General features: G+C 39.0%; 2 protein-coding genes across 8 annotated transcripts in view; one reads left to right on the top strand and one right to left on the bottom strand.

Annotated features, from left to right (window-relative positions):
- The window catches only part of GGACT (gamma-glutamylamine cyclotransferase), a 50,092-nt gene that overhangs the window by 1,532 nt on the left and 21,243 nt on the right, over positions 1-27,317 (bottom strand). For 2 of the 6 annotated variants that reach the window (XR_004426502.1, XR_004426506.1), the window contains exon 4: positions 5,142-5,244. The exons of 2 other annotated variants lie outside the window; for them this stretch is intronic. The gene's annotated coding sequence lies outside the window, so the exon portion shown is untranslated. Of the gene's footprint in view, positions 1-4,362; positions 4,402-5,141; positions 5,245-10,569; positions 10,586-27,317 lie in introns of those variants that run through there. 2 more of the 6 variants (XR_004426503.1, XR_004426504.1) reach the window with 2 other exon arrangements.
- The window catches only part of PCCA (propionyl-CoA carboxylase subunit alpha), a 219,784-nt gene that overhangs the window by 189,920 nt on the left and 2,547 nt on the right, over positions 1-27,317 (top strand). The window contains exons 22-23 of one of the 2 annotated variants that reach the window (XM_033147812.1): positions 10,048-10,188; positions 27,211-27,288. In XM_033147812.1, the coding sequence (XP_033003703.1) occupies positions 10,048-10,188; positions 27,211-27,288 (219 nt within the window). The remainder of the gene's footprint in view (positions 1-10,047; positions 10,189-27,210; positions 27,289-27,317) is intronic. The other variant, XM_033147813.1, reaches the window with a different exon arrangement.

The raw sequence follows: 27,317 nt of genomic DNA, 5'->3' as shown, positions 1-27,317 counted from the left end.
AGTTTCAGCCAAAGATCCTTGGAACTGTAGTTGAACGAAAAGACTCTTAATCTCTTTCAAAATCAGACCTGCCAAAAACTACAATTTCTTGGGAGTTTACCTGATAGCTACAGTGGTTTTTCAATCACTTTACACAAATAGTGTGTTCCCTGCTCCCCTTTGCAGTGCTGACAGTACTTGTGTGGCTCAACCTAGGTCAGGTTTTTACCTGACTGGCTACGCCATGCCAGCACCAGTTGAAGACCAAGGGTTTACATTTGCAGCTATGATATCATTATGTACTTGGTTCACATATGCTGTTTCTGCTACTTTATTATTTGAGGTGTTTTTCCCAGCTAACATAATGCATTTAACAATGAAGCGAATCCTATCTCTTGTTTAGACCAAAATATGGATTTGAAGTTGGAGAAAGAATCAAGGAATTTATTTTAGATGTCCAAATGCTATCACATGATTAAGCTCAACATTTCATTTAGTTTTACATGTACCCCCCTCCCCCCTTACAGTCTTGAAGTAAGAGAGATTTGTTTGGCTAATGTTGTAAAGTCGTGTGTGTGTTCTACTACAAACATAAAGATTGGGCAGGCAAAATATATGAGGAAATACCCCTCCCATCATACATTATGATAATCATGCATTCTTCTACAGTCTACTGCCATGAAGTCAAAGTGTAATGCGTGAAACTTCAACTGTTAGTGAAACAACACATTTTGCTGGAAGGTTGTTGACAATCTGTAGGTGACAGGCCTTTCTGAGATGTGGTATAACAAAGTCCTGGTGTATTGCTTCCCCTTAATCTCCCCACACTACATTATCCTATTTACAAATAATATTTTTGCTTTGAGCTGTTAGTATTTTAACAGTCTGGTTTGTTTCTGCCCAGGTTGAGAGTTTTGTAGATGTTGGGACATCCTTAATTCTAGTCAACACAGGAATTTGTATTTCTGTTTAGGGAAACACTTGCATTTCTTAACTTTGTGAGCATTGCTTTAAAGTTTAGCTATTACATTTATTTTTATTTTTAAATTTCCTAACCCAAGCTCAGTTTTGCCTACAATATTCTACCCATAATAGCTTAAAGAAAAACCATTTTTCGTAAGCAGCAGCCTTCTTCGTGCACCTGAAAAAGTGGGCTATAGTCCACGAAAGCTTATACCGCGATAAAACCATTAGCATTTAATGTGGCACAGGACTCTTTGTTGGTTTTGCTACAACAGACTAGCACGTCCACTCTGTCAGAAATCGAGCACATGTCTTAATTTAGTTCTCTGTGGAAGTCCACCCCCTCCCTTTAAAGATACTGCTTCTAAGCCATGAGGTAAACTCTTTCTCAACACATCAGTGTGGCACTTTTTTGTAGTTTTTCAAGAAGTCTTCAGCTCATGAACAGGTTTCAAAGGATAATCCTTTATCCACCATCTTCAGCTCTCATTCCCTTGATTTCTTGCCTGTGGCTACGTTTCTATCTCTGCATCAATTAGCCCAGTGATTTATACAACAAGCAAGCAGTTTAGAGGTAAATGGTACACAATTAACATCTCATTCCACCATAAAGGGTATGCTAAATACCCCAGTCACTGCTTTCTCTGCCTGGAATTGAAATAAGTGTTTGTCCTAATTCATATGCTATCTGATGTGAAGTGGGCCTGCTTTGTGCTGTACTACACCATTAATCTAATTATAGATAGCTGCAAATGAAGTGCTGTCTGAGCACAGAGGCTGAAGAAAAATAGAGCTTTTGTCATTTACCATGACTCTGTGAAGCAAGATCACACTTTGCATGGCAGCCTGGCAAAGTGGAGATCCAAATAATATTGCTGCCTGTTGCATGCTTTCTAATTACGAGAGCCTTGTAAACAGAAGTAGACGCCCAGTGTAAATAGAGCTGTAGTTACGCTGTCATGTGGTTTATAGGAGGAAAATCCTCCGAGTGCTGTTGTATTAAATGATGCATCCTGATTGACAGCTACCTTGAGACTGCGCTGATGGAGTTGTCAAAGCATTATGCTAACAGGCTGCTCCAGTGACTGCAGATGTACAGAGCTCTGCTATTCAAACAGCTTTCTAACTGTTATCTGTTCATTTTACCTTGTCCGGCTGTGTTGTAACTCCACACAAGGAGGACAGCTACAAGCTTTATTTCTGTATGCTTTTGACTCTGACTGCTCAACCTTAACCTAAAGTGGAAGGAATCTGTTTTGTGAGGCTTTAATCTTTATTGGGGAGTTTTTTCCCACTAGAGTGTTATGTATTACATGGTGGATTTAAAGGTGGGAAGTGTGAGCAAAATTAATTGCTATCTTAATTAAGTTTGTGTTGCTAGGACCTGCACTAGAGAAGTGGTGACATTCTCCTTTCTATCCCTCATCCATTAAATACTCAATTTTTAGGAATCCCTTTTGTATTGCCATGGGGTGTTTTTTTTATTTATTACATAAGGGATTTGTTTCTCCCTCTTGAACCAGGGATTATTGTGGCACAACTGCACTACAACTCATTTGTCTACCAGGGACATGCTAATAATGTAGGAACTGGGAACTCCATTATAAAAGTCAAACTCTAATTTGTTGACTAAGCAGTACATTTTTTTAAACTGCCACGATCATAGAAATTTCCCCAAAAAACGTTTCCAGAGTCCATAATGCTGAGGGATGGGAGAAAATTGACTGTTTTTAACCCAATATACGGGGAGAACTTTGATGTATAAAGAGATCTCATGGTCTATGAGAATTTAAGCTTTAGACATAAGCAAGCACCCTTATTAAAGATGCACATATTAAGTTGCACTGAATTTAGAGGAACTTCTGAGTAACGATGTTGAAGACTACAGAGTTAATGCACAAATTGCAGTGCCCAGGTGGCAGTGAACCAATATATTTATGATACCTATGAGTATTTTGAGTCAGTAAGAATGGGTGTCACTTGGAATGATATGGCTTTCCTGAAAGTTTTGAATTAGAATGTTTTCCTTTGAAAATTAGGATCCTCTGCATAGGGATAATTTTCGGTTTTCACCTAGAGCAGGGGTAGCTAACATGGTGCCATTCAGGTTTTACTGGACTCCTCTCCCATCAGCCCCAGCTAGCATAGCTGTCAGGAGAGCACCATGTTGTTGCTTCTGCCCAAGTAAATGATCTAATTTGTAATGCTTCTTTTGCATGTTGTTAGTAAACAAAACAAAACAAAAACTTTGAGACTGCCATGCTTGCCTTAATGTACTTGCAACTGTCATCCCTTGGTTGTTACTTAAAGAGCTTATGAAATAGAAAAATAAATAAATCTATGGATCCACGAAAGATCTTCCACTTTATACTGCAAGATAATGCAACTTGGGACTTTAAACACTGACCACTCAAAAAACCCTCTTTTTTTAAAAAAAAAAAAAATTAAATTATCAAGGTGGAGTTATCTTTGGACTTATATTGCTTAAAGTTAAACAGTTGTAACACAATCTTTTTACACTTTAAAAACATTGTGGGCTAACATATTCATTGTTGCATAACATTTTATGGACTAGATACATTTATTGTTATCCTCAGGTGACAGGTAAAGGCATTTCAAAAAGAGACACAAGTCTGGAGCAGTTGCATCGGAACTAATAAAGAAGTTCTACTCTATTGCTTTAGGCTTAAGAGGAACAGTCATGAATCTCTTGAAGAAGACTCTTGTCTGTGAAAGATTATGCTACAATAAAATATGTTAGGGTTGTATCCAACAAAGCCATTGCACAAGTGGAACAACTTCTGCTCATGCAACCTCCAAATCTGTTCTGAAAGTTTCCCCAGCCTTCCAGAACAGATTGGGGACTCACAGATTATTCCACATGTACAATCACTTCATTGGATTCAGCCCTATGCTAACCCTAATCCCAACCCTTAGTCTTAATTTGCTAGTTGACTTATTTTTAGTGCAACAGACTAATACAACTACCCCAAGAAGCACAGACAATAGTTTTAGCAAGAAGCTGCTAAAACTACTTTCTGTTGTCTTATGCATATAATGTATAATTGTGATATAGAGCAGATAGTTTTCTTGCAAAAGGTGTCTGTCTGGTAGAGTCCCTGGCACCCAAAGTTGGGCTGGAAAATATTTTTGTTTAAAACCATGGGGATCTGTGAGTCTCAGATCTATTTTTTTTTATTGTGGATTATGATTGGTAAATTTGGCCTCTGCGATAATATAGGATGTGCCTCATTTAAGGTTTTGAGAGGTAGTCTGCTTTTGGCAGACCTTACTGGTCTTATCTTCTGCAGTTGCTTTGATAGCTCAGTTGGTTAGAGCGTGGTGCTGATAACAGCGAGGTTGCAGGTTCACTCCCCATATTCCTTCATTGGAAGGGGGTAGGACTAGATGATCCTCAGGGTCCCTTCTAACTCTGTGATTCCTTACACAGCCACTCACCTTCACAAAGAAAAAAAGCCTCCATTTTATTTATGTAAAGCTTTGTCACTTTCCAGTTATAGTAAAAATGGAATTATAACAATTGGTGATATTTGTAAGCTTCCAGTCATCTTTGTTTCTGAGCCAGGCATTGTTCAGTTGTTTTGGTTTTCCAAAGCACTTTACGCTTCTCATCAAACCAGTCCACATGTTAACATCCTTGGTGTGTGTTCTGCAGCTCACAGGCACCCCTTGGTTAGGCTGTTTCTCAATGTTGAGAAACTATTTTACAAAGGAATGTTTTTTGGAGGGGGAAGTTTCCATCAGAACTTATAAAAAGGGATCCCTTTTCTGTATTACTTTGCCATCCTATGTTCACAGGGGTCATTTGTTCTCAACTGTGCTCCCAAAGGACCTTTCCGGAGAAGTTTGCTTCTTTTTTTTAAAAAAAAACTTTTTGATTACAATAGCTCAATTCTCTCCCCCCCCCCAAACAGACTAAAGAACAATAAACAAATACAAAAGGAAAGGGAACAGCTCATCAATAACAAAGGCCTGCATTTGAAAGCATTTGGCTTACTGACTCTCACATCTCATTCCAAACAAAGCAGGAGTCCTGCAGAGAAAGGAATCTAGAAGATAGGAAAATATTAAAATAGTAAAAGTGGAATGCTTGGAACGGACTGTGATGGGTGATGAAGAGAAGAAAGCTTTTATTGCACAACAGTTGGGACAGTTTACTCGCTAATACTTACCACTACCTGTAGAGCCTCCTCTTGATTGTAGATTAATTTGGAAAACTTGAACTATTCATAGGGTCACAAGCTTGACTGTTTTGAAAAGACATGAAATTTGATTCTGAACCTGGGCAATGTAAAAACATAAATCTCTCTGAATCTAAGCAGAAGCTAATTGTACCATTCATAATACATAGCAAAAAATATGGAATATCTATTGTCAATCCGGAGGAGGACCATTATTTGTTTCCTCCTAAGAGTCAAGTTTTTATTTAATTTTATTTTCAAAAGTATGTGCAAAACGTATTTGCTATGAATACTGAAACTGTGCAATTTGATGTAATTATATTCCCCCATAGGTTTAATTAAGGACTTTTAACTACAATTTATCTTTTGATAAATAGGCCTTCTGCACAGAATGTTTATTAGATTGACAGCAGAATGTATACCCAGCTAGCTTTTTTGCCTTGCCATGTGACTCAGATGAATTTTAATAGGAGCAAAAGCTTTTATTTGCACTGTAATTTCACTGAAGGATCATGTCCTTTAAAAACCAGCAGACACTTGTACGTCTTGATGGCAGAACACACAAACAAGAGCAAAGAAACATGCAAAAGATGTTGCTATTTCGCCTGTCACTGGTTATAGCAATTCTTCTGGCAACATTTGCCATCAAAACACATCAAATTCCTTAGTTTCAAACATATAACCACAAGGCTGTTGTCTTTTGTGTTTGAAAGAAATATTCCAGAGTGTAGCCATTTGGGCCATTTATAATAGGAACCCAATAACCCTTCTTGTTAGAAAAAGAAAAATATAAAAGAAAACGTGAACCACAGCTTACAGAACAATGTCTGTCGTGAGCCTGAAATGGAAATAGTTAAAATACCATTGGAAAACAATATGGTGGGCTACTTGAGCTTGAATTTTGATAGCAGTCTAGGTAGTTCAGGACCCTTTGGTTTTCACTAGTATTGCACACACCCCAAATATGTTTCTGGGGGCTAGGGTGTTTATTGTAGGATCAGTGGTCCTCATGCATGCAAGTTTTTTTTTGCAGCACCAACACAACATTGTAGCTATCAAAATCCCCACCCATATCCCCCATCACAACCTTATCTGCATTTACCCTTTCCAGGGAAAATCCAACCAGCTTTAAAAAAGAAAAGTTGCTGCTTACATTAAGCTACCATCTGGAAGAACCCTAGCTGTCTGCCTTGGGAGATATTAGTGTACAACTTTTTTCAGAGCTACCTTGGGGCAGGAAAGGAGGCATCGCTGCACTAATTTTAAACTAGCCCAACCACTAGTTGTTTGGTTTGGTGTATGGAGGGGGTGAGCAAAATGTTTATTTCCCTGCAAGTCAGTGATCATTTTACAACATTCAAACAGCGTTAATAAATTTTCATGCAGGTTCGAGCAGTGATCATCTCCTCCTCCAAATGACAGCAATCATATATGAGGAAAGCACATATTGACAATTAATTATGATGTATGATGTAGTCAGGGGTCCCTTCTACTATGTAGTATCGTAAACTCTGTTGGAAAGGCTGTTTTTGGTGGAGTCTTGGTCCATTTCTTTGGATCATCATCATCATCATCATCATCATAATTTATTATTTATACCCCGCCCATCTGGCTTGGTTTCCCTAGCCACTCTGGGCAGCTCCCAACAGAATATTAAAAACATGATAAAACATCAGACCCAACATGCCTGCAGCCATCTCGTTGCTCAGTTTAGTGTACTTGCATATTCTGTGTAAAGCTATAGCCTATACCAGGGGTGTCCAAACTTTTTTCAGAGGGCCAGGTTTGTTAAAGTGAATATGTGTGAGGGCCGACCAAAGTTGTTGAGCTATTTTGGGGGGTTCACATTGTTGAGTTTTTTTGGGGGGGATTTTACCCCAGGAAATAAACTGCCACAGGGGTTGGATTAAACTGACTGGCAGGCCGGATTAGGTCCCCGAAACGGACTTTGGACATGCCTGGCCTATACTATGGGGTGTATACCAACATTGCACTATTACAAATGTTCCATCTGTACAACCACACTACCTTGCCAGATGGCATGTTGTCTCCTCCCTTCCCCTGCATACTATTGGGGGGGGGGGGTTGTCTCCTGACCCACAGAGGAAATTTGGGGAGAACAAAGGGACAAGAGGAAGAAAAGCTCCACAGCACAAGTGGAAGTCCTTGTGCAGGGCTTCTGCTGGTGTTAGGTGTATCTCCTCCTACATTGTCTCTAAGAAGCTATATTTTCTGGATTGGTTCTAGAGCCTTGCAGCCCCAGGTGTTACCGGTAACTTTTTCTCTCCCCTTGTGAATGCAGTATATAGCCTTGATCAGATTAGAAAAGCAATGAATCATTGATTTAGGAAGATGTGTAGAATCTTCGCTGAAATGAACAGGAACCAGTTGAGAGCATGGATCTACAGCTACCATTTAAGTAGGTCTGATTCCAGGCAAGTTCCTGGTTGATTTTATTTAAAATGGCTAGGATACTTGACCTCTCATTATCAACTTCCATTTACCTTCACACTGGATATTCTAATATTTAGGCAATCAAAAAGTGAATGAGACCATTTCGTTGAAGAACAAAAGGCAGTCTAATTTGACTTTGTTTATATTGCCTTCTTGTTCACCATAACTTGGTGGTTGTTTTTTAACTAAACTCTTCAGAACCCCCGTTTTCTGTATTGAGTAAATTGGAAAAAAGATGGACATGTTGTCTTAAAGATGGTTTGCCCCTTTCCCCTCTTGTATCATAGAATTATCGAGTTGGAAAGTACCCCAAGGGTGATCTAGTCCAGCCCCCTGCAATGCAGGAACCTCAACTTGTACTTGAGTATTGTGCAGCTTCTAGGGTGTAGTGCGTTTACACTGCTAGGCTTTAGTATTTAGTATTTGAAAGAGGCAGAAAAATGCACATGATAGTTACACATATTGATATACTTACACATGTACAAAAAATCAAGTTTGATTTGCTTTGATCATGTGCACTAAAGCCCATCCCAGAACCATCGCCAACGTGCAGGAATTCCACAGCAGATGGATCAGTGTAGAAAACTCTCTGAAGATCCTATGTTTAAACTACACTGCCATAGGTTACCAAAGCTGGTAACATGATTTGACAGTATTTGTACGATAAGCTGCAAAGTGCTAAGAATTCTGCTTTAATAGTGAAAGTTCAATTTTAAAAGATCGAAAAGCTGACATACTGCTGCTGGCTGATCTCGATGCAAATTAGATTATCATAAGTGCAATTCTAACTGTAACATTTATTATCAACACAGCTGGTTAAACTAGTGATAGGAGCATGTTTGTTCCTCTTTTGTCCATTGATGGTCAAAGAGGAAGAAAGTTCTCACAGAGACCTGCTGCCACCTGCTGGATTTCCGAGTGCAGTGTCTCTGCTTTTGGGTAAGCCTTATGCCATACCAAAGACGTGGCTGCAGAGCATGAATAATATTTTCTGATTAAAACAAAACCAAAGAAACCTAATGTGAAAAAGCTTTTGTTGATATGCTGTGTAAAAATAGCTTCTAAAAGCTAATAATAATTTTAATTCTCCTCCCCCACTTTTAAAATAGTGTTTTGCTGGTAGTTGGGGGGTAAATTAGCATTAAAACCCCAGAAACAAACAACTTTGCAAATTATACTGCCCCCCCCCGACTGTTACTTATTCAAGATAGTGTCTACTTTTGCTATTTTTCGGTGGTTCTTTTTAAAATGGAAGCTTGGATTCTCAGAATCCTGCGGACTTCATAGAAAAAAGCTGGACTGGAAAGTGGGGGAGGGGGACTGTGTGGCCCTTCTGTTGTTGTTGCCACTCGTGTGTAGAGAAAGATCAAACCCATAATTCATTATGTTTAATGTTTTCAACTGCGGCTATTTACCTGGTTGAGTTTTGTTCTCTTATTGCGGTATTTATTTTAATTGATTCCATCAATTTATCCCCACATTTTACATCGCTATAGTTTCAAAGCATGATAGGCGGCAGGTGGAGAGATTTGTTTCCAAGCCGCTTTCAAAAATTCAGCCACAATGTGTATAACTGGTATTATTAAAATCTCACATCCATTTTAGATAGTGAGTTAAGCATTGTAGAGGGAGGAGGGAAGGGTGTGGGTAGGTAGAGAAATTACAAAATATTTCCAGTTGGTGAACATCTGTAAAAATATAGTTTGCGATGTGCCAATTCAAGGCTAGGTTGCAAACAAATGCTGGATTGTACTTCATAAGATCTTTAATAAAATACAAATATTAAAGCATTAGGATTTAAACAAAGTGTTCTCCTTTTAGATGTGTAAGCCTTATTTTTCATCTTACAGATAGCACAGCAGTGCTTTTAACTTTTTTTTTTTTTTACAAAATAGGTTAATTTCCTCCACACATATTGTTTTCAATACATACCGTGTTTCCCTGAAAATAAGACATACCCATAAAATAAGCCGTAGCAGGATTTCTAAGCACTTGCGTGATATAAGCCATACCCCGAAAATAAGACATAGCGATAGGCGTGGCTATGCAGCGTACCGACGCGGAGCAGTTAAGAAGACGGGCAGCAACTGACGTAATAAAAATAAGACATCCCCTGAAAATAAGTCATAGTGTGTCTTCTTCAGGAAAAATAAATATAAGTGTCTTATTTTTGGGGAAACACGGTAGTAAAAAGAAAGTCCTGTCTATTTCCAAACCATATATACCTGTACAGCATATGCTAGATATAAACATGTCCCTATAAACGACTATATATATTTTGTACCTCTTTGATTAGTTAATAAATTTACGGTTTGACACTTGTTTGATACTATCTTGTGAACCGCCCTGATATCTTTTGATGAAGAGTGGTATATAAATCTAATAAAATAAAATAAAAATTATTTGCTTTTGTGACATTTATCATCTTTCTGTTCTCTCCTACCCAAAGTACAAGTTACGTATCCTGACCAAGCTTGCGGCAGAACTCAGCAAGCACATGCCAGAGAAAGTGGTGGAGGATACCTCCAGCATCCTGAGATCACCCATGCCTGGAGCAGTGGTGGCAGTTTCCGTAAAGCCTGGAGACATGGTAAGATAATTCCTTGTCCTTTGTATCTGTTCCAGTTAAGAATATTCCTCACTGGAGAATCAGGGACAATTTGCTCACTTCTTTTTTGGTCTTGCCTGAAGATGTTTCAGTATGTGCACTTGTGAATGTGGCAAGTACATGTTTACAAACATGAGTATCCTACATCTATATTCGTATGGGAGCCTTGCTGGTTTTGGTTTCCTGTCATGTGGCTACTCGTTTGCAAACTTAGCTCGCTACAGTGTAATATATCAAGTTTCCCACACTCTTGAAAATACAGGTCAACTTACTTTAAGGATATGCATGAAACTTATATTGGATGTGAGGGAACTCAGCTGAAATCACTACAGGGATGAAGGCAACCTTTATGATCAATTCATTCCAAAGGCATATTGTCCTAGATATTGACAAGTAAAAAAATTACATTCATCATGATAAACACTTAATTTTTTTCTGCCTGACTTGACTCCGACCCTTTCAGTTGCTAGCTGCTGCTAGTCATAATAAAAACACATGCACCCTCTTGACTTTAACTTTAATATTATGCTGTAATTTTATGTTAGCACAAGAAAGGTCATCTTTAATTATTCATTCGGTTTTATAGAAATACACCAGAACCAAAAGAGTTGAAATAAAAATGAAGGTGTGCTGCTTAATTCTCAGTTGCACTGATTACAGTTGGCCCCTGCTTGAGTAATCAGTGAAGTAAAAATTGGAGCCTTAATATTTACACCTATGGGCAGAAAGAGTAAGTAAAGTTGCTGGAGAAAGACTAGAGAAAGGTTCGTTGAGGTAGGTCTGTATAATACTTGTCAGATGATGGGTCTGTTTCTTAATATTCCTTAATATCCAAAGGATTAATATGAGACCTATGAACTGAGAGATGATTTTATATGCTCTATGCATCATGGATGTCATGCTCAATATTATCTTTCTAATTTAATATTCTGTTTCCATGTTCCATGTGTTTTAAGAAAAACTACTTTGTGTCTGTGTGCATACATAAGTACATATTTATGTATGCATTTAGAAAACACGGACAGTTCTTTTTGAGCTTTTTAAAAATGGGATAAATTATATTTAGCATTGAACTAATTCTCATTCTCCAAAAATGTAGTCAGTAAACTACCTTGGCCTCTTTTTGAGATGTATTGTCTGCTGTAGTTTTTTTTTTAATTTTAAAAAGAGAAAAGTTTCCACTGGGATGCCATTTTAAACATATTTTACATTTAAACAAAAGACGAAGCTGAGCTAACTAAAAACAAACAAGCAAACATAAATTGCACTCAAGACAGGAAAATGTTTACCTTGAAATTGCAAACCCATCAACATTGTTAAGTGTTAGAAAAACTACTTCTGAAAGGGGAGCAGGACAGGATTTTTTACTCATGAGCTTAGCTGAGTGAGTCATCTATGAAATATTTTGCCTGTTTAAATCTTTAGATGCCCCTTCTCATGCTACGTGGAAGAGTTTTATAAGAAGTGTCATATCAAACAACATAGTCAATCACATACAATGACCAGGTATGGTCACTGACAATTCCTGATTTTCAGATCGACTGAGTGGCAGGTTAGAAAACTGTCTGCTTACTGCCATTTTCTTCTTGTCACAAGGAGTGTGAATTCTGTCATTCCTCCGTGCAGTACAATGGAAAAGAGACACTGTGTGTGTGTTTGCGTGTGATGGTAGGATATTTTTCCGGACAAAACCTCCCATCCATTTTTATCCAAAATGCCTTGTTCTGCTGACATTAAAGTGAATTGGGGAAAAAATAGGATGCTTTTATGTATCTGTCTTGTGTATATTATGTGTACATGAAGAAGCAAAACCATGAGAGGATGGGCCTCCAGCCAGGAAATTGAAATGGGGAAAACATTCTTTCCATACAATCAAACATTCCCAAAGAAGTGCGGTGCAATACCAAACAAGTTGTTAAATAATGAGGAGAGATTTCTTTCTTGCTTCTCCCTCCCCTTTCCCTGCCGCCCCTTCTCCCTGCCTGTGGGTTTTTGCTGGAGGCGCCGAGAGGCAGAGCATTTGAACAGCACAGGCCTTATGTTCTGCCGACTTGGACTTGTCAATGGTAATTGGGCAGCTTTAATTGCAAAAACACGTTTGTGGCGCTGAAAGGGAGTTTAGCGTAAATCCTTCCTTTCCAGGACTGGTGTCAAAAAGTTTTTTTGAAAGGAGATGAGGTTGTATCAGCTATCCAGACTGAATAAGCGGCGAGATGGCGCAATTCAGCTTACATGTTTTGGCTGTCCATCAGGACAAGGATCATTCATTGTAGCTGTTCAAAGCCTCAGAGAACAACGGATGGGAACTCTTATATACTAGTCTTTTTTGTTCCACTGTTTGAATGTGTCCTGAATTTGTGTTCCCCCCCTCTACTTTTCAGACAGACTAAGGAGTACTTAAGTACCCTTTTTATATTCTAGAGTATTTACCAGCTAATAATATAATGAGGCGTGAAACAATATTACTGGGAAGTGACAAAAAAAGTTTTCAGCTGAATGTTATGCTAAAACTAATGAGTAGCTCTTCCATAAATTTTCTGTTTGTGACCATTGGTAAATGTTATTTCATGGTAATATTTTGGGAGTTAAGGCATTATAGAGTGTCTTACAAGGAGGCTTCTGTTTTCCAAAATGCACTAAAATAATGAAACACTGTCATTATATGAGGATACCAGGGTAGGGATGCAGAGGTTGAGTAGTCAGTTTTGTTTGAATCCATCCAGGTTTTTAGACCGTTGGGAGGTATAGCATTTGCTTTCTGGTGGCTTGCATTTTTTTTAAAAAAAAAATTCCTTTTGTGGTGTTCGTCTGAAATGTGCGTGAGAATTGTTCTTTGTTTTGCCAAATTCTGTGTATATGCTTTTGTTATTATTTTCTTTATTTTTCCAAGTTCCGTTAAAAAAAATTCTTGCTTAGCAACAATGAAAAAGCTTCCAAAGACAGGTCAATTGTGATGAACTTCACAGCTCAGCCCTTTTGGGGAGGGGGTCCTTCAAGTTTATTTCTGAGAAGAAATTTGGAGACCATACATGGGGGCCACAAACTAACATGAGAAATTTGTTTATTTGAAGGACCATAATTCTGCCCAAAAATTTACATGGGTAAGTCTTACTATCATTTCAACTTAAGTACCCATAGTTTACAGACAGCATGTAGACATTACATACATTTTACTGAAAAAAGTGGAATTTACTGCCACATAAAGATTGGGATCAATAAAGCCACTTTGGGTGCACTCAGAAGAATGTTTAAATTTCGCTCCCTTCAGACATGAATCAGGAGGCATTATGTGATTACCAAAGAGTGAGACCACATTGCTGACTCTGCCCCTTGCCATCCACACATTTATTTATTTCATTTTTATTTTTTCATTGAATTTGTATGCCACTTTTTAGGGCAGTTCACAACATATTTATGCATTCACATGGACTATCTACAGCAGGGATGGGCAATATGTGGTATTCCAGATGTTGCTGGATTGTAAATTTCATTATCCCTGACCATTGGTCATGTTGGCTGTGGATAGTGGGATTTGTAGTACAACAATACCCAGAGGTCACATGTTTCTGAACTGCTCTCCCCAGGGAGGTTCGGCTGGCACCTTCATTATACACCTTGAGGTGCCGGGCGAAAACATTCCTCTTCAACCAGGCCTTGGGCTGATTGACATCCAATGCCCTCTTAAATGTGTTGTTGGAGGGGGGTGGATTATTGGTTTGTTGTTGTTTTTATTTTTACTATGGTTTTTGTGGTTTTTGCATTGTAATTTTATGTTGTGAACTGCCCTGAGATCTGTGGGTGAAGAGTGTTACACAGATTTAATAAAATGAATGAATGAATGAGTAGCTACTGGAGAATGGGCTTCACTGAAGTTATGGAAATGATGGGTGGCTAAGCAGCGTGGACCCACTTCCAGGAGTCACGGGATGCCCTCTTCAGGCATCACCTCAATGCTGCCCCCCCCACCCCACTGAATTTCAAAGTTTTTGAACCTTCCCTTCCAATATGGTTTGCAAAAAAAGTTTAAAATATTCCTTGATGCCTAGTTCTTTGAATCCTGGCTATTGCATTTAGGATTGTGGTGTTGGATTAAAAGGCTAAATTTATAAACTTAATTACTATTTCAGAGTAGCAGGATACAATATTATAGCCAGTGTGCCATATTCAGTCCAAGCTTATGGCAAGGTGCATCTGCACTGGACTTCCCCTAACCTTGAGGCCTTCCCTCTTCATTGCAGGTGGCTTTGAAAATATTCTCAAGTTTCAAAAGCTGCTTTCTAATATGTCATGGTGGAAGGGAGGGGCGAAAGCAAATAGAATACTTGGGAGCATTGAATGAAATGTCAGGAGTGAAACGGAAGTGCGGATTGCGTGAAGGGATCGCTTTAGCTGCTTTCCACCTAATTCAGCTTAATTTCTTTGTATATTTCAATAAAGCATCTCAATGGCTTTCTGGAAATACAGATAGGTTTTTCTGGATCAAAATTAGCTTTTCTTCAGTAAGCAAACTGTAATCAATAATTGCACAGTGTTAGTAATTTTGCAGAACTACTGTAAAAATAAATGAAATCCAAAACTTTTTAAACTGATCTGATCTTCCAAATGTATTTTTATATGTGTGCTAGAAAAATAATTTAGAATGTGAACTTGAAAGAACTCTTGAATGTAGTGTTTTTATTTTATTTAATTCTAATTTGCATTTGAAAAGTCTGCCTCTGTGCACTTATTTATTTAAACGTGTATGAAAACACTTCAGTATTATCAAGAGGCTGTGATATACGACATGAGGTTTCAAAATAAGAATTGCACTATTTCACAGATAAATTTTAATTCCGAAAAGGCTTGGATAAAGTATTTAGCAAGCTTGAACTGTGTGTTGTAGCAGCCTCTTATACAAAATAGGACATAGAAATTTGTTCTGTTACGTCAAAGAAGAAATGAAATACTTCACTCGTCAAATAGTAGGTTTATGGTTTCAGACATATTTAATTTTAGACCAACATGATTCTGCTCCATAACACTCAATTTAAAAAGACTAGGAAAAATGTCTTGCTGAGATTACAGATAATGTCCAGCCATTGTTTTGTCTTTCAAAATGTTCAGACGCAGCAAACTGAAAAACACCTTACAATCCTCTCTCTTCCCTTCACTTCACTAAGCACACCACAGGCAACTGATTTCTTGTAAAATGTAAGGTTATATTTTTAATATACTACTTGTTGCTTGTAACCTCCTCCCTTTTTCTTTTAATGCCTTGCTGCCTGTTCAGCTCTTAAAAGTCTGAAATAAATTCTCGTGGCCTTTGGTAATTAGCAGTGCTTTGTAAAACAATGAAAGCAAGGGAAGGCATAGGAATGGAATGGTTAATTAAGCTGCACTTTTTTTTAAAATGCCTTTTACATAGTTTTATGATATAATTTAATGGACACCAAATATTGATTAGAGGCACTTGTCATTTTAATTTAAGTAACCCAGAACTTTCTCTTTTACTCTGATGTAGTTCTTTGCTCTGGAAGAGCTAGCAATTCAAATGAAATTCTAGTCAGCTGGTGTTAACTTTATGCAGAACTAAAAAAAAACTAAAAAAAAAACTAAAAAACCACCTAGGCACCTGGCCACCCTGACATTTAAAAAAAAAGGTGGAGAGTGATGCTTATGCCAAGAAATTGGAATGAGTGAGACTGCCTATTTTGATACCTTATTGGGGGGTCATTTATATATATATATTTATATATAAAAATTAGACTTCAAACAGTTTTTCTGCTTCATTTGCTGGAGTTAACATAACATTTATTTATGCTTGCTTTTTGATCCATAGCTGTGGTGTGTGGTGGTGAAAGAAATATTATTATATTATCATTATATATTATTATTATTATTAGTAGTAGTAGTAGTAGCAGCAGCAGCAGCATTTAATATATCTGAATACTTAAGGATGTAGTTTTTGATACAAGTAGTCTTCGCTATCAACACAAAACTTATCAACATTCCTCAGCAGTCAGTGATGACTCACAATATTCCCAAAACAGAGTTGTTCTTTCCCTTTGACTGTCAAGCTAGTCCATCATTGGAAAGGGAAATCTGGACATTTCTAGAACCTCTGGGAGCACTTGTGTTTTGGATAAGTGGGGGTACAATGATTGGTTCTTATTGCTGTCAGGGGAACGTCACTGACCTTTGATTAATCAAGGGTCAGAAAATCTAGGATGCGCTCTACCGAAATTCATTCTTTAAAGGAGTGTGGCGTAAAAAGTTTAATAATCGTCTGTCAAGCACTGTTAATTGCTGCTAATTATATTTTCAACTCTGTAGCTCCTGTTTCAGAATTTAATTTGGATGGAAGGGGGAAATGGCACTAATTATTTTACACAGATTTGGACAATGTCAAGGAATTCAGTCACGGCTGAATCCTCTTGATTTTGTTTTCTACATAGGTGTCTGATGCCAACAAGTCGCAGAGATAGGGAAAACCTTGGAAGGACACCAGTAAGACAAAACAGCTGAGCTGCTTGGAGGGAGGATGGGGATATAAATGTATAAAATGCACGATGCTTAATGCATGGGGTTGAGACTTTTAAAACTGTGTGTAATCTTCAACCCCCATCCTCTTTTCCTTGCCTAGCTCAGGATGTGTATTGTGGGCATGTTTGACACAGTGGTAATGACCTTGTCTGTCTTAATTTTATGCAAGAATTATGCCTTATCAGTAGTTGAGTATTGACAGTCTATTGTCACTGCTCGCAACACAGCCAAGTACAAGTGTATATGGATATTGGGGACTTTCCTTTCAGTGCACTTTCCTTTGAGTTCAAAAAGAGGGTGGTGCTAAAATAAGGTTCTAACTGTGCTTTTGACTGGCTCAGAGACACAAGGTCTCGTCCAATTGTTGCCCCAATTGTTTTGGCTCCCCCCCCCCACCATAAAGTTGTGTGTGATACTTCTCCCTCCCCTTCATCTCCGCGAGTCTTTCAAATATATCCTTTTCAAGCACCTGTGTTCGAAAATAATAAAGGTCTCTTTAAAAAAATGTAATGGAAGGGTTTTCACTTTTGCAGACGAGTCAGCAGGGCTGATATTGATCCAGCTTTTTAGGGAGCCCCAGTGCACCAGAAGGTGATACAGTAGAGGGCCTTGCAAGTCCTCGGAGCCTTCTGTCTAATTTGGCAGAAAAACACAATGTAGGGCAACAAAAGAAGGATCCTATACCGTAAGAAATCTCCATGCTCCCCCTTCCTCCTCCTCCCCCCACCATAAAAATAGGCTTAATTTTTTCAGCTGCACACAATGATTTGATGCTCACTCTTGCATTGAAACAGTTGCTGTCGGAACAGGCAGGAAACAGTTTTCTTTTAATTGCTGAAATCATTCGGAAGTGCTTCGTGCGCTGCTTCTGTGCAGCAGATGCTGTGCATTAATTGGCCTGTGTAGGACTGACCCAGGGTTCCTTGCAGCGGGCCCAATGTTAGGCACGGGGTTTAAATAGCTTATTTATTATTTTGGATAAGCTGGCAAACATGGTATGTTCTTGCACGTGCTGTATTTCATGGTCTGCCGTTCCAATGTCATGTGGGTTTCCAGCCTTGGTAATGTATTAGCAGCAGGTAAGCTCTAAATAACATCCATCAGGAGCTAATTTTTTTTTTTTTTACCCAGATACGCCAATGACTGATGAACCTGTCTTTTGTATGAATGTTTAGCACAGTAGAAAGCCATATGCCACTGGCACAGTTTCCTGTGCATTCTTTATAGTGGCTAGAGAGTAGTAGGGGGAAAATTTCTCTTGCATTTGCATCCTGTCATTTATGAACAGTTTGCACTTTCTAAAATAGCTCCAGGTTTTGTGTGTGTGTCTTGGAAGGAACAAAATGTAGGGTTTAGGGTTTCTTAAAGGCAATCTGACTATTGCTCTTGTGTTCTTTATCCAGGGATATTAGAGCTCATCCTTAATAGGGAACCTTGTTTTGTAACTCCCCGTCTGTTCAAAACAGACCTTACCCCATTAGAAGGTCTTCCCTTGTGTGGGAGGACCACAGCTGTTACCGTAAATCTCATCCAGTAACTGTATAACCCCCCATTTTGTGGTTCTGAAGGATGAAATTGAGAAATGGAATACGGTGCACTCATCCTTTACCTCTCCAATTTTAGGCCCTTGCACATCATTTTCATGCTTTTATTCCAAATCAAACGACATTAGTGAGCAACACCACCCTCTGCTAAATGTCTAGCATCAAAGGCCCCTTTTCACAAGGCCGGCATTTTATTTCTTTTCTAAGGAGTGGGTGAATCAATCTCCTTCTCTCAAAATCTTTGCCATTTCTTCAAGGTTGTTGCAGGAAAGATGCAGCATTTGGAAATGGGAGTTTCCACAAAGCAAACAAGGTCCCAACTTAAAAAGAAAGGAGGTGTGTGTGGGGGGGAAGCAAATGACCTTAAGAGGTTTCTGTTTCTTTATATCTTTGTGAAAGAAGTGGTTCTAACTTCTTATGGTGGGATATTGAGGGCTTTAACAGAAATAAGAAGTGGTTGAAATCATTAGCACAACAAAGCAAACTATAAGCTTGAAGATAAAAGTCCCTGGGGGAAAAGTCCTCTGAAAATAAATGGGACTTGATAGATTTCCATATCATTTATAACTTCCCTTAATTACACTTGGAAGACTTGCCAGTAAAACTGGAAAATTGGCAGCCTATATCCATTATAGTAATTTTGCCGACCATGGCAAGCAGCTGGCTTTACTGGATTTTATTTCCCATCACTCACAATTAATCATCAGCTGGAGATGTCTGAAACTCTTCAGAACGTAGCAATACTGTGTGACATTTGGGCCTCCTTAAAATGCTAAAATCTGCTGAGTAAATGGGCCGAGCTTTCTTTTCCTTCAAGCAAACTCATTTTGGTGTAAGGCAGGCTGCTTGCTTAATGACTGCCACTTTGATAATCGGATGCGAATGTGAACCTTGACCCGGTGTCAAAGGAGAGGACGCAGCAAGCTGGGTGAAAGATATGAGACTCAGATCTGCAAACTTTACACCAATTAGACAGAGTGGAGAAATACATCAGTGCCGATTGGGTTTATCAGAAAGACTTGCAGGGCTTGTGACTGTTTTGTAAGCCTAACATTGAAGACATCCTGTCACAATCATTAAGTCTTTATCAGATGATTCACAAAAGTCTTAAGGGAGTGGACTGGACCCACAAAGATCTCTTCTTAGACCCTGCCCTCAGATTGGCACTCTCTTCATTGAACCTCTGAATATAAACAGGCGAACAATTAATATTCCTGTTACTCTCTTGTGCATAGTGAAAATAGATTTGAAAGTTCCTCCATTTTGCCAAGGAGCCCTGACATCACATTCATTAGTACGTTGCCTATAACTTTCGAGACTACAAGTTCTGAAGTTTGTTATCTAGTTCCTATTTTTCTTTAAACAGGTAGATAAACAGTTGAAATAATTTTCAAATGGAAATCTTGAGAATTTTGATGCAGGAAGCCATTGTGTACTTGGTGTGTTACACTTTGTTTTTGGAATGAAATGCAGTTTCGTTCCTAGTCAATGAACAATGAAATTAAATATTATTTATTTTCATATTAATTTTAATCCCAGCAGTTTCATTTTTCTTTCTCCTGAAATGCCGTTTTAATGAACCTCTGCAGTTTGTTTTGTGTTTTTAGAGAATTTAAGGATGAAATTGATTACAATGGCCACAGATGAGTAAGAATTATGTGGATTTTATTTGATTTCCCCCTGTCCCCATTTGAGGTCACCACTGAAGCCATGATTAAAGTATAAAGAGAATTTTAAGTAACTATTTTTGATTACTGCAAACTGTCCTGTACAGTGTGATTTTTCTGCTTTTTTCCAGGTCAGTATCTTCAGAAGTGTAGAAAAGTTATTGAATTTTTTTTTAAAAGCCTAACTTAATCCTTAAATGAGGAAAGAGGATATTTTAGAGATCTCGAAGATATTCATTTTCCGGCTTAAATAATACAGACAGGCAAAAAGATACACACAATTATGCAGTGAAAGAAACTGAACAAAGCCCAAGAGAATGAATGAAAGAGGAAAGGGAGATATATTGGTGACTAATTTTAGGATTTGCTGTTTTGCAACACAGTGGGGGAGGAGACATTAAGGATTGACATAAAGAACAATTATTAATGTGGGTGCTTAAGTGACACTTTCTCCTAAAGCCGTTTTAAATAAATTGGCTATTATTAGACATAATGCCACAGTATTTAAACATTGAGTATCTATGGAAATAAAAGTTTTCACCTAAGACAGGGAACTAGCATGTTAGTTTTCTTGTAAGGGTTTGTTGGGTAAGTTTTCGCTAAAGAATACTATTCCCAGTTACCTTTGGGGAGTACGTGTTTGGATAGAGAAAGGGGTACATAGGGAACGAAGTTAAAGGTTCATAGGAGGAACGCATCAGACAACCCTCTGTATCTGTGTAATTTTTTAAAAATGTGGGGTTGAATCTTTAGGAAATTGTTGCTGTGGGTGGGGGCAGGAGGTTGAGTATATGTTTTTTTTAACAGGCCCAGAAAATTATGTTGGCAGCCCCTTTATATGTAAAATGTATTATGTTTGCATAAAGCATGCACACTTTGCAGTTTAGAACATGCTGATAGATTTGAAGCACTAACATAGATGGTTTAGATAGAATTTGGCAACTGGAGGCTTTTCTCACTTAGGAAACCTTCACCAGTGATGAGATAAATCAAACACATCTTGCAAAGCCCACTTCTAGAGCAGGGAATTTTTCCGAGAGTGGGAGGGAATGGGAAACCTCTGACAGCAAAGGCTGGGAAGGATGTAAGATGGATAAGGAGATCCCCTTGGTCCAGTGTTTTGAAGCTTTCAGAGAACTTAGGAGAACTCCTGACCTTTCTGACAGTTCTCTGAGAAAGTTTGGGAACAGTTGGCCTACTCCAAATAGTGATAGGGCAGTATTTGCACATTAATGGAATTTTTATGCCGGGTTGCTTCTCTTGTTCATCAGTTAACCTAGTACCACTAATCCTATGTGCACAAGCCATGTATCAGTGCAGTGTTACGCCTGATATGACACATTTGCTCTAATGTACTTGCACATATTTCTTGTTTTGTAGCTCAGGATGCAAATAAACTACTCAAATCTTAGCTCCCTTTTGTAATGGAGGAAATTCATTCAGTGAGAAAGATTCTTGTTGATTGAGTCTTTCCTGTGATTGATCCTGACGTGTTTTTGTCATCTGAGCTGTGTGGCATCCCCTTAAGGAAAAAAGTATCTATGTTACCATAGGAGATGGGGACAGTGATGTGCTTTCATATTGTACCTTAACATTCTGGGTTAAGTCAACGTGTTGAATGGGACTATTCTATGGTCTCTCCTTTTTTCACAACAAATTTCGTACTCAGCATTGTCCTATCCATTTAGGTCTGTCTCTCATAACATGCCATGAACTTCTTTATGCAGCACATAGTGATGGCCACCAACTTGGATGGCTTTTATAGATTATTGTACGACAGCCACTAGCCACAATGGCTATGTTCTGCCTCCACAGTCAGAGGCATAATGCCTCTGAATACCAGTTGTGGGGAATCACAGGTGTGTGAAGACTGCTGTTGTGTTCATGTTGCCAGCTTCCCATAGGCACCTAGTCCTGTGAGAACAGGATGCTGAACTAGATAGGTCATTGGCCTGATCCAGCAAGTTCCTCTTAGGTTCTTATGAAGACAAGGAGGCGAAAAGTGTGTGGCACTTCCTATTTAATTTATATGCGATGAAAAAACTATGGTGGTGTGTGTGCACCTATCACACGTGACAGCAGAGCTGACTGAGGAGGCCAGGAGCAGCATCAGATTAACTGCAGTTTTATTTGAGGTTTGAGATGTGGGCTAAGATGTGCAGCCAAAAGCTGCACAAAGAAAATGGGCTTTGAGGAATGAGTTTCAGCCATCAGTATTCTGCAAGGGTGCCCAGATATAAGGGAAAGCAAGGGAGGATGTAAAATAGGAGACTTGAGCGGTTGAAGGTGCTGGAATTGGGATGTGGCAAGGATCACAGTCATGAATATTTAGGAAGTGTGTGTGGAAATCTGTTATATGTGAAGAGGCCTCTACTCTCTTACAGTGTCCCTGTTTAGTCCCAACAGCTGAGGGTGGTTCATTCCAGGTCAACAAAGAAGTAATGTGATTCAGTCTATTGTTCTCTTGCTGATGTGGAACAAGCACTTTTGAGCAACAGCCTTGAGAAACAAGCTGTATTCCTATATATAACTTTACATCTTACTTTTAAATAAAATTGCAGTGTGTGTTTTCCGTAGGAAGGCTGTGGATTGTGGCTCCTCTCTGCAGAGTTTATTTCATGTACACGCAGTGCAATGCATGGATTGCCAGTGTGGCACCTTTGCCCACAGAGAGACCTTCCCTGGTGCCCACAGGGTCCCACCCCCTTGCTCAGATTAGGTTTAAAATAAGCCTTCTTTAGCCTATAGAAGCTCATTTTTTCAAACCTAATCAGGACCTGGTGCTAGCATACACACGTGATGCCCACCAGTCTCTCTTTTGAAATCGTGACCGTTGGCCTAACAGGGTTGTTGACTCCTGATGTAATTGATGCTTATTACATGGAGGTGGTAATGTATGTACAGGTGAAACTCGAAAAATTAGAATATCGTGGAAAAGTCCATTTATGTAAGCAATTGTTTTCATTAGCTACTGGAGTTTAATACATGAGATAGACTTATGACATGCAAAGCAAGATATGTCAAGCCTTTATTTGTTATAATTGTGATGATTATGGCATACAGCTGATGAAAACCCCAAAGTTGAAATTGTTAATTTGGGGTTCTCATCAGCTGTACACCATAATCATCACAATTATAACAAATAAAGGCTTAACATATCTCGCTTTGCATGTCTATCTCATATATTAGTTTCACCTTTTAAGTTGAATTACTGAAAGAAATGAACCTTTCCACGATATTCCAATTTTTCAAGTTTCACCTGTAGGTGTCAAGACAGGATGAAAGAAATGGGGATCTATTGGAGGGGCAACATAGAACAAGTACTTGAGCACTTAGCAGATGTTTTATGTGAGATATTAAGTCTGATGGTGATAAGAATTAGTGTGACAAATACTCTTATGCATGCAGTAGATCTGTTCAACTTTTGTTATTTAATATGGTGTTTCCAGTGACAAAATTGCATATGTGGGTAGTTCATGTAACTAGTATTTCAAACCATTTATAGGAAGAATCTCAAACTGCTGCCATCGCTGGTTTGGAAATAGTATGGTCTCTAGTGGAAATGATCTTTCATTGTGGGCTCTGAAGCATGTAGTTAATTTCAGATATGAAGTAAGGAAAGTCACACTTAAATTGTGATGTTTGAGAGAAAAATGACACAAGGAAACAGAGAGCTACTTCATGCAGTGCAAACTGGCTATTATTTTTTTTGCTTGGAAGTTGCTCTGAGTTGCCTTGGGCGAGATAAAGCGACCAACAAATGTAATAAATAATAATAATTGCCCAACTTCCTGTAAAGCTGTGTATTTATCAGACAGAGGCAGCTTGCCTCATTGGCATAGGATGTGCTTATTTCACAAAATCAACTTTTGGGGGCTTAAAAAAATAATCCATGGAGGTACACAGTGGGTCCACTGGTTACCTTGAGCATGTGAACAGTTTGTTGAGAGTGCCACTCTGAACAAATATGAGACTGGGTGGTGGTATTTTGATTCCATAAGACTTGTATCTGGTCTGCAAATGTCTGCTTTAATAACGAAGAGAGACAAGGAATTACACAGGGCACTAAAGCTCTTTGAGGACTAGTAATCCAAGCGAGCACTTCTCTTGCTTTGGAAATTTCACCAGGCCTTGTGCATGCAATTGCTGATCCTTTCTTTACAAGGACTAAAACATGTATCATATACAGTGGTACCTCAGGTTACATACGTTTCAGCTTACATACTCCGCTAACCCAGAAATAACGCTTCAGGTTAAGAACTTTGTTTCAGAATAAGAACAGAAATTGTGCTCTGGCGGCGCAGCAGCAGCGGGAGGCCCCATTAGCTAAAGTGGTGCTTCAGGTTAAGAACAGTTTCAGGTTAAGAACGGACCTGCAGAACGAATTAAGTACTTAACCTGAGGTACCACTGTATACTCGAGTATAAGCCGACACACCTAATTTAACCACAAAAAACTGGGAAAACTTATTGACTTGAGTATAAGCCTAGGGTGGGAAATGCCGACAGTGGCAAAGGAGGAAGGAGCAGCGCAAAATGAGATTAGACAAATTAATATAAATATAATATAAATAATATTACCGTACTTATGGGTAATGCTTAAAACATCTCTTAATTTTGTTGTTGCCATAGTAAATTAACTTAAAGAGTCCTTGCTGAAATGCTACAGAGATCTACCAGTATGTCCCAAACTCCTTCCTTCCCACCTCTTATCTAAAGCAAAAGAAATAAAAAATAAGGTTTTATTTTCCAGTATTTCTGTATATTGAAATGCTGAACCATAAAATAACACAATGCTTCTGCCTTAACTTAAAGATAATGCTGCCACAACCTTCAGACACCAAGACCATTTCTAAATAGTAAATGGAGTCCAAATTCTAACTGAAATGCACTCTGGGCTCCACCTAATTCATGACAAACTAACCACTGAAGATGGTTTCAGAGCCAAGATCATAAGTGTTATTATTTTACTGAATGGAGCTATTAGGAAATTTGACATATGGGTTTGCAATTTTTAAAAGTTAAAATAAGTTTTATCAGTGGTTTTCAACTGATGGCTGGGACTCATCAACCAAACATGTGTGCCTTAAACTTTGTTGCCAGAATGATGACAATGGCTGCCAGGACAGTGTGACACAAGTAAACCGTTTTTGTTTTTTACAATATTTATTTTTTATACACAAGTAAATGTTAAGTATGAATGAGAAGGAGAATTCTACTCATTTTTGCTACACATCCTAAGTATGACTTCTGCCCTGAATGCAGGCAGGCTACTTGAATACCACTGATGCAGATTTTGGATACCATGAATCTGGCAGGTGTCAGCTGAGCAAGGAAGCTTTACATGGGGGACATTACTTTTACTGTGCACACATTCAAGACTCAGTGTTCATGAATACAATCAAAGATAATACTTCTGCATTTCAGGACAGAAATGCCCTCTCTACATTTTTTTTAATTAAAAAAATGTATATACCACCTGATTTAAATGTCAGATGGGCAGCATACAAATAATCAAATTGTTGTTGTTGTTGTAGAACAAGCAATTAAAAGCATTTTTGGAAAAAAATTAATACCACCAGCACCACTAGTAGAAAATAACCTTGTGCTGGGATCTCAATGCTGAAATTCAACAGGTGCAGCCCTTCAAATCAAAACATCTTTGTGCCAGGTAAAGCTGAATGCCTGTTGAATATCTTCTTCACAGGTGGCTGTGGAGGCTACAGATTCTGGTCATTCTAGGTGGCCATCCTAACCCAACCTGGAACTTTCAGCCTTTGAGCTAAAAAGCCAAGCATTTGCCCATATATTAAAAACACAGACAAATAATTGTATTTATATATTGTATAAGCTAATTGTAATTTCATTGGGATTCTCTGTGGACAAAAGGTTGCAGTCTGCGCATAAGTGCTTGTCAGGATCAGATGTGCAGTGGGAAATGAAAAGGAAGCTTCTTTTCCTCCAGATGGTGCTTAAGGTTGATCAGGAAGCAGGCAGGCTTGCCGTGGAACGCGGGGCAGCCAATGCGGAGCGAGAGAGGGGAGGCTTGAAAGAGGAGGAGGGGATGGAACGTGTTGCAATGTGCCCAACGTGGGTTGGAGTTGGGGAAGTGACACTTGCGGTGCAGGGAGGGGGCGCTGGAAAGTGGAAGGGAAGGCAAGAAAGAAAGAAAGGGAGAGGTGGTGGCTGGCAGGCTGCAGGGGCGCCCCAGAGGATCACGGCTGGCAGCGCTCCATGTGGGAGCTAAGGGCTGCTGGTTCAGGGTAGGTGGGAGTGAGAGGTGTGGGGGGGGGAGGAGGAGGAGGGGGCGGCCAGGGAAAAGATGCAGGTATAGGAACCGCGTTTGGGAGAGGCACAGCGCAGCGCCTCTCCCAAACGCGGCTCCAATCCCTGCCTTTTTGAGAGGAGTGTGGCGGCGGGAGCAGTGGCCCAAAAGGGCTCCTTTCTCACTGCACCTCCCCCCGCCGCCCGCCTCACTCAAGTATAAGCCGAGGGTGGCTTTTTCAGCACAAAAATGTGCTGACAAACTCGGCTTATACTCGAGTATATACAGTATTTTGTTTTGCTTTGCTTTGACTTGTAAACTGAGATTCTTGGGAAGGTGAATTCTCTAGCCAGCCTTAAAATATTTTTCCTGTGTTTGCAGTTTTCTGTACTGCATGCACAGCCTTGATGAGTCAGAATCCATATTCTTTATACAGTGGGAATTAGATGATGGTTAAAGCCTCTTCAAGAATTGAATATCTGTAGGATCTGAACTCGTTTTTATCAGACCAGAGTACATCATATGGAGCATATTAGCATTGGAGTCTGAAGGTGACTTAAGAAAGGATCTACACATGGGATAAGATGGGGTGGCCAACTCCCAAGAGACTGCGATCTACTCAGAGTTAAAAACTGACAGTGATCTACCCCCTTTTTGGAGGTTCAGGTCAAAGTTGTTGAGTTTTTTCAGGGAGGAGGTAAAATGTTGAGCTTTTTTTTATGAAGGAGGAAGGCCCATTTTTTGGGGGGGGGGGTTCATGTCAAAGTTGTTGAGTTTTTTCAGACGAGCCACAGTTGTTCAGCTTCTTTGGGGGGAGCCAATGATCTACCACAGATCTACCACAGATGTCCAGTGATCTACTGGTAGATCACAATCTACCTGTTGGATGCCTGGGATAAGAATTGTCTTTTTTCTTTGTTTAAAGACCTTTCTGTGTTAATTTTCCTGTTGACTTTAAGGTTATAATAATGTTAGCATTTTAATGTCATCTTTTTTGCTTTTACCAGGTTGCAGAAGGTCAGGAGGTCTGTGTGATTGAAGCTATGAAAATGCAGAACAGTTTGGTTGCTGCTAAAACTGGCAAGGTATGTCATCAGACTACTAGATGTTTTAT

The sequence above is a fragment of the Lacerta agilis genome, chromosome 4 (genome assembly GCF_009819535.1).
Source record: "Lacerta agilis isolate rLacAgi1 chromosome 4, rLacAgi1.pri, whole genome shotgun sequence".
In the NCBI taxonomy this organism is placed as follows: Eukaryota; Metazoa; Chordata; class Lepidosauria; order Squamata; family Lacertidae; genus Lacerta; species Lacerta agilis.
This window is presented reverse-complemented; position numbering and strand designations above follow the sequence as displayed.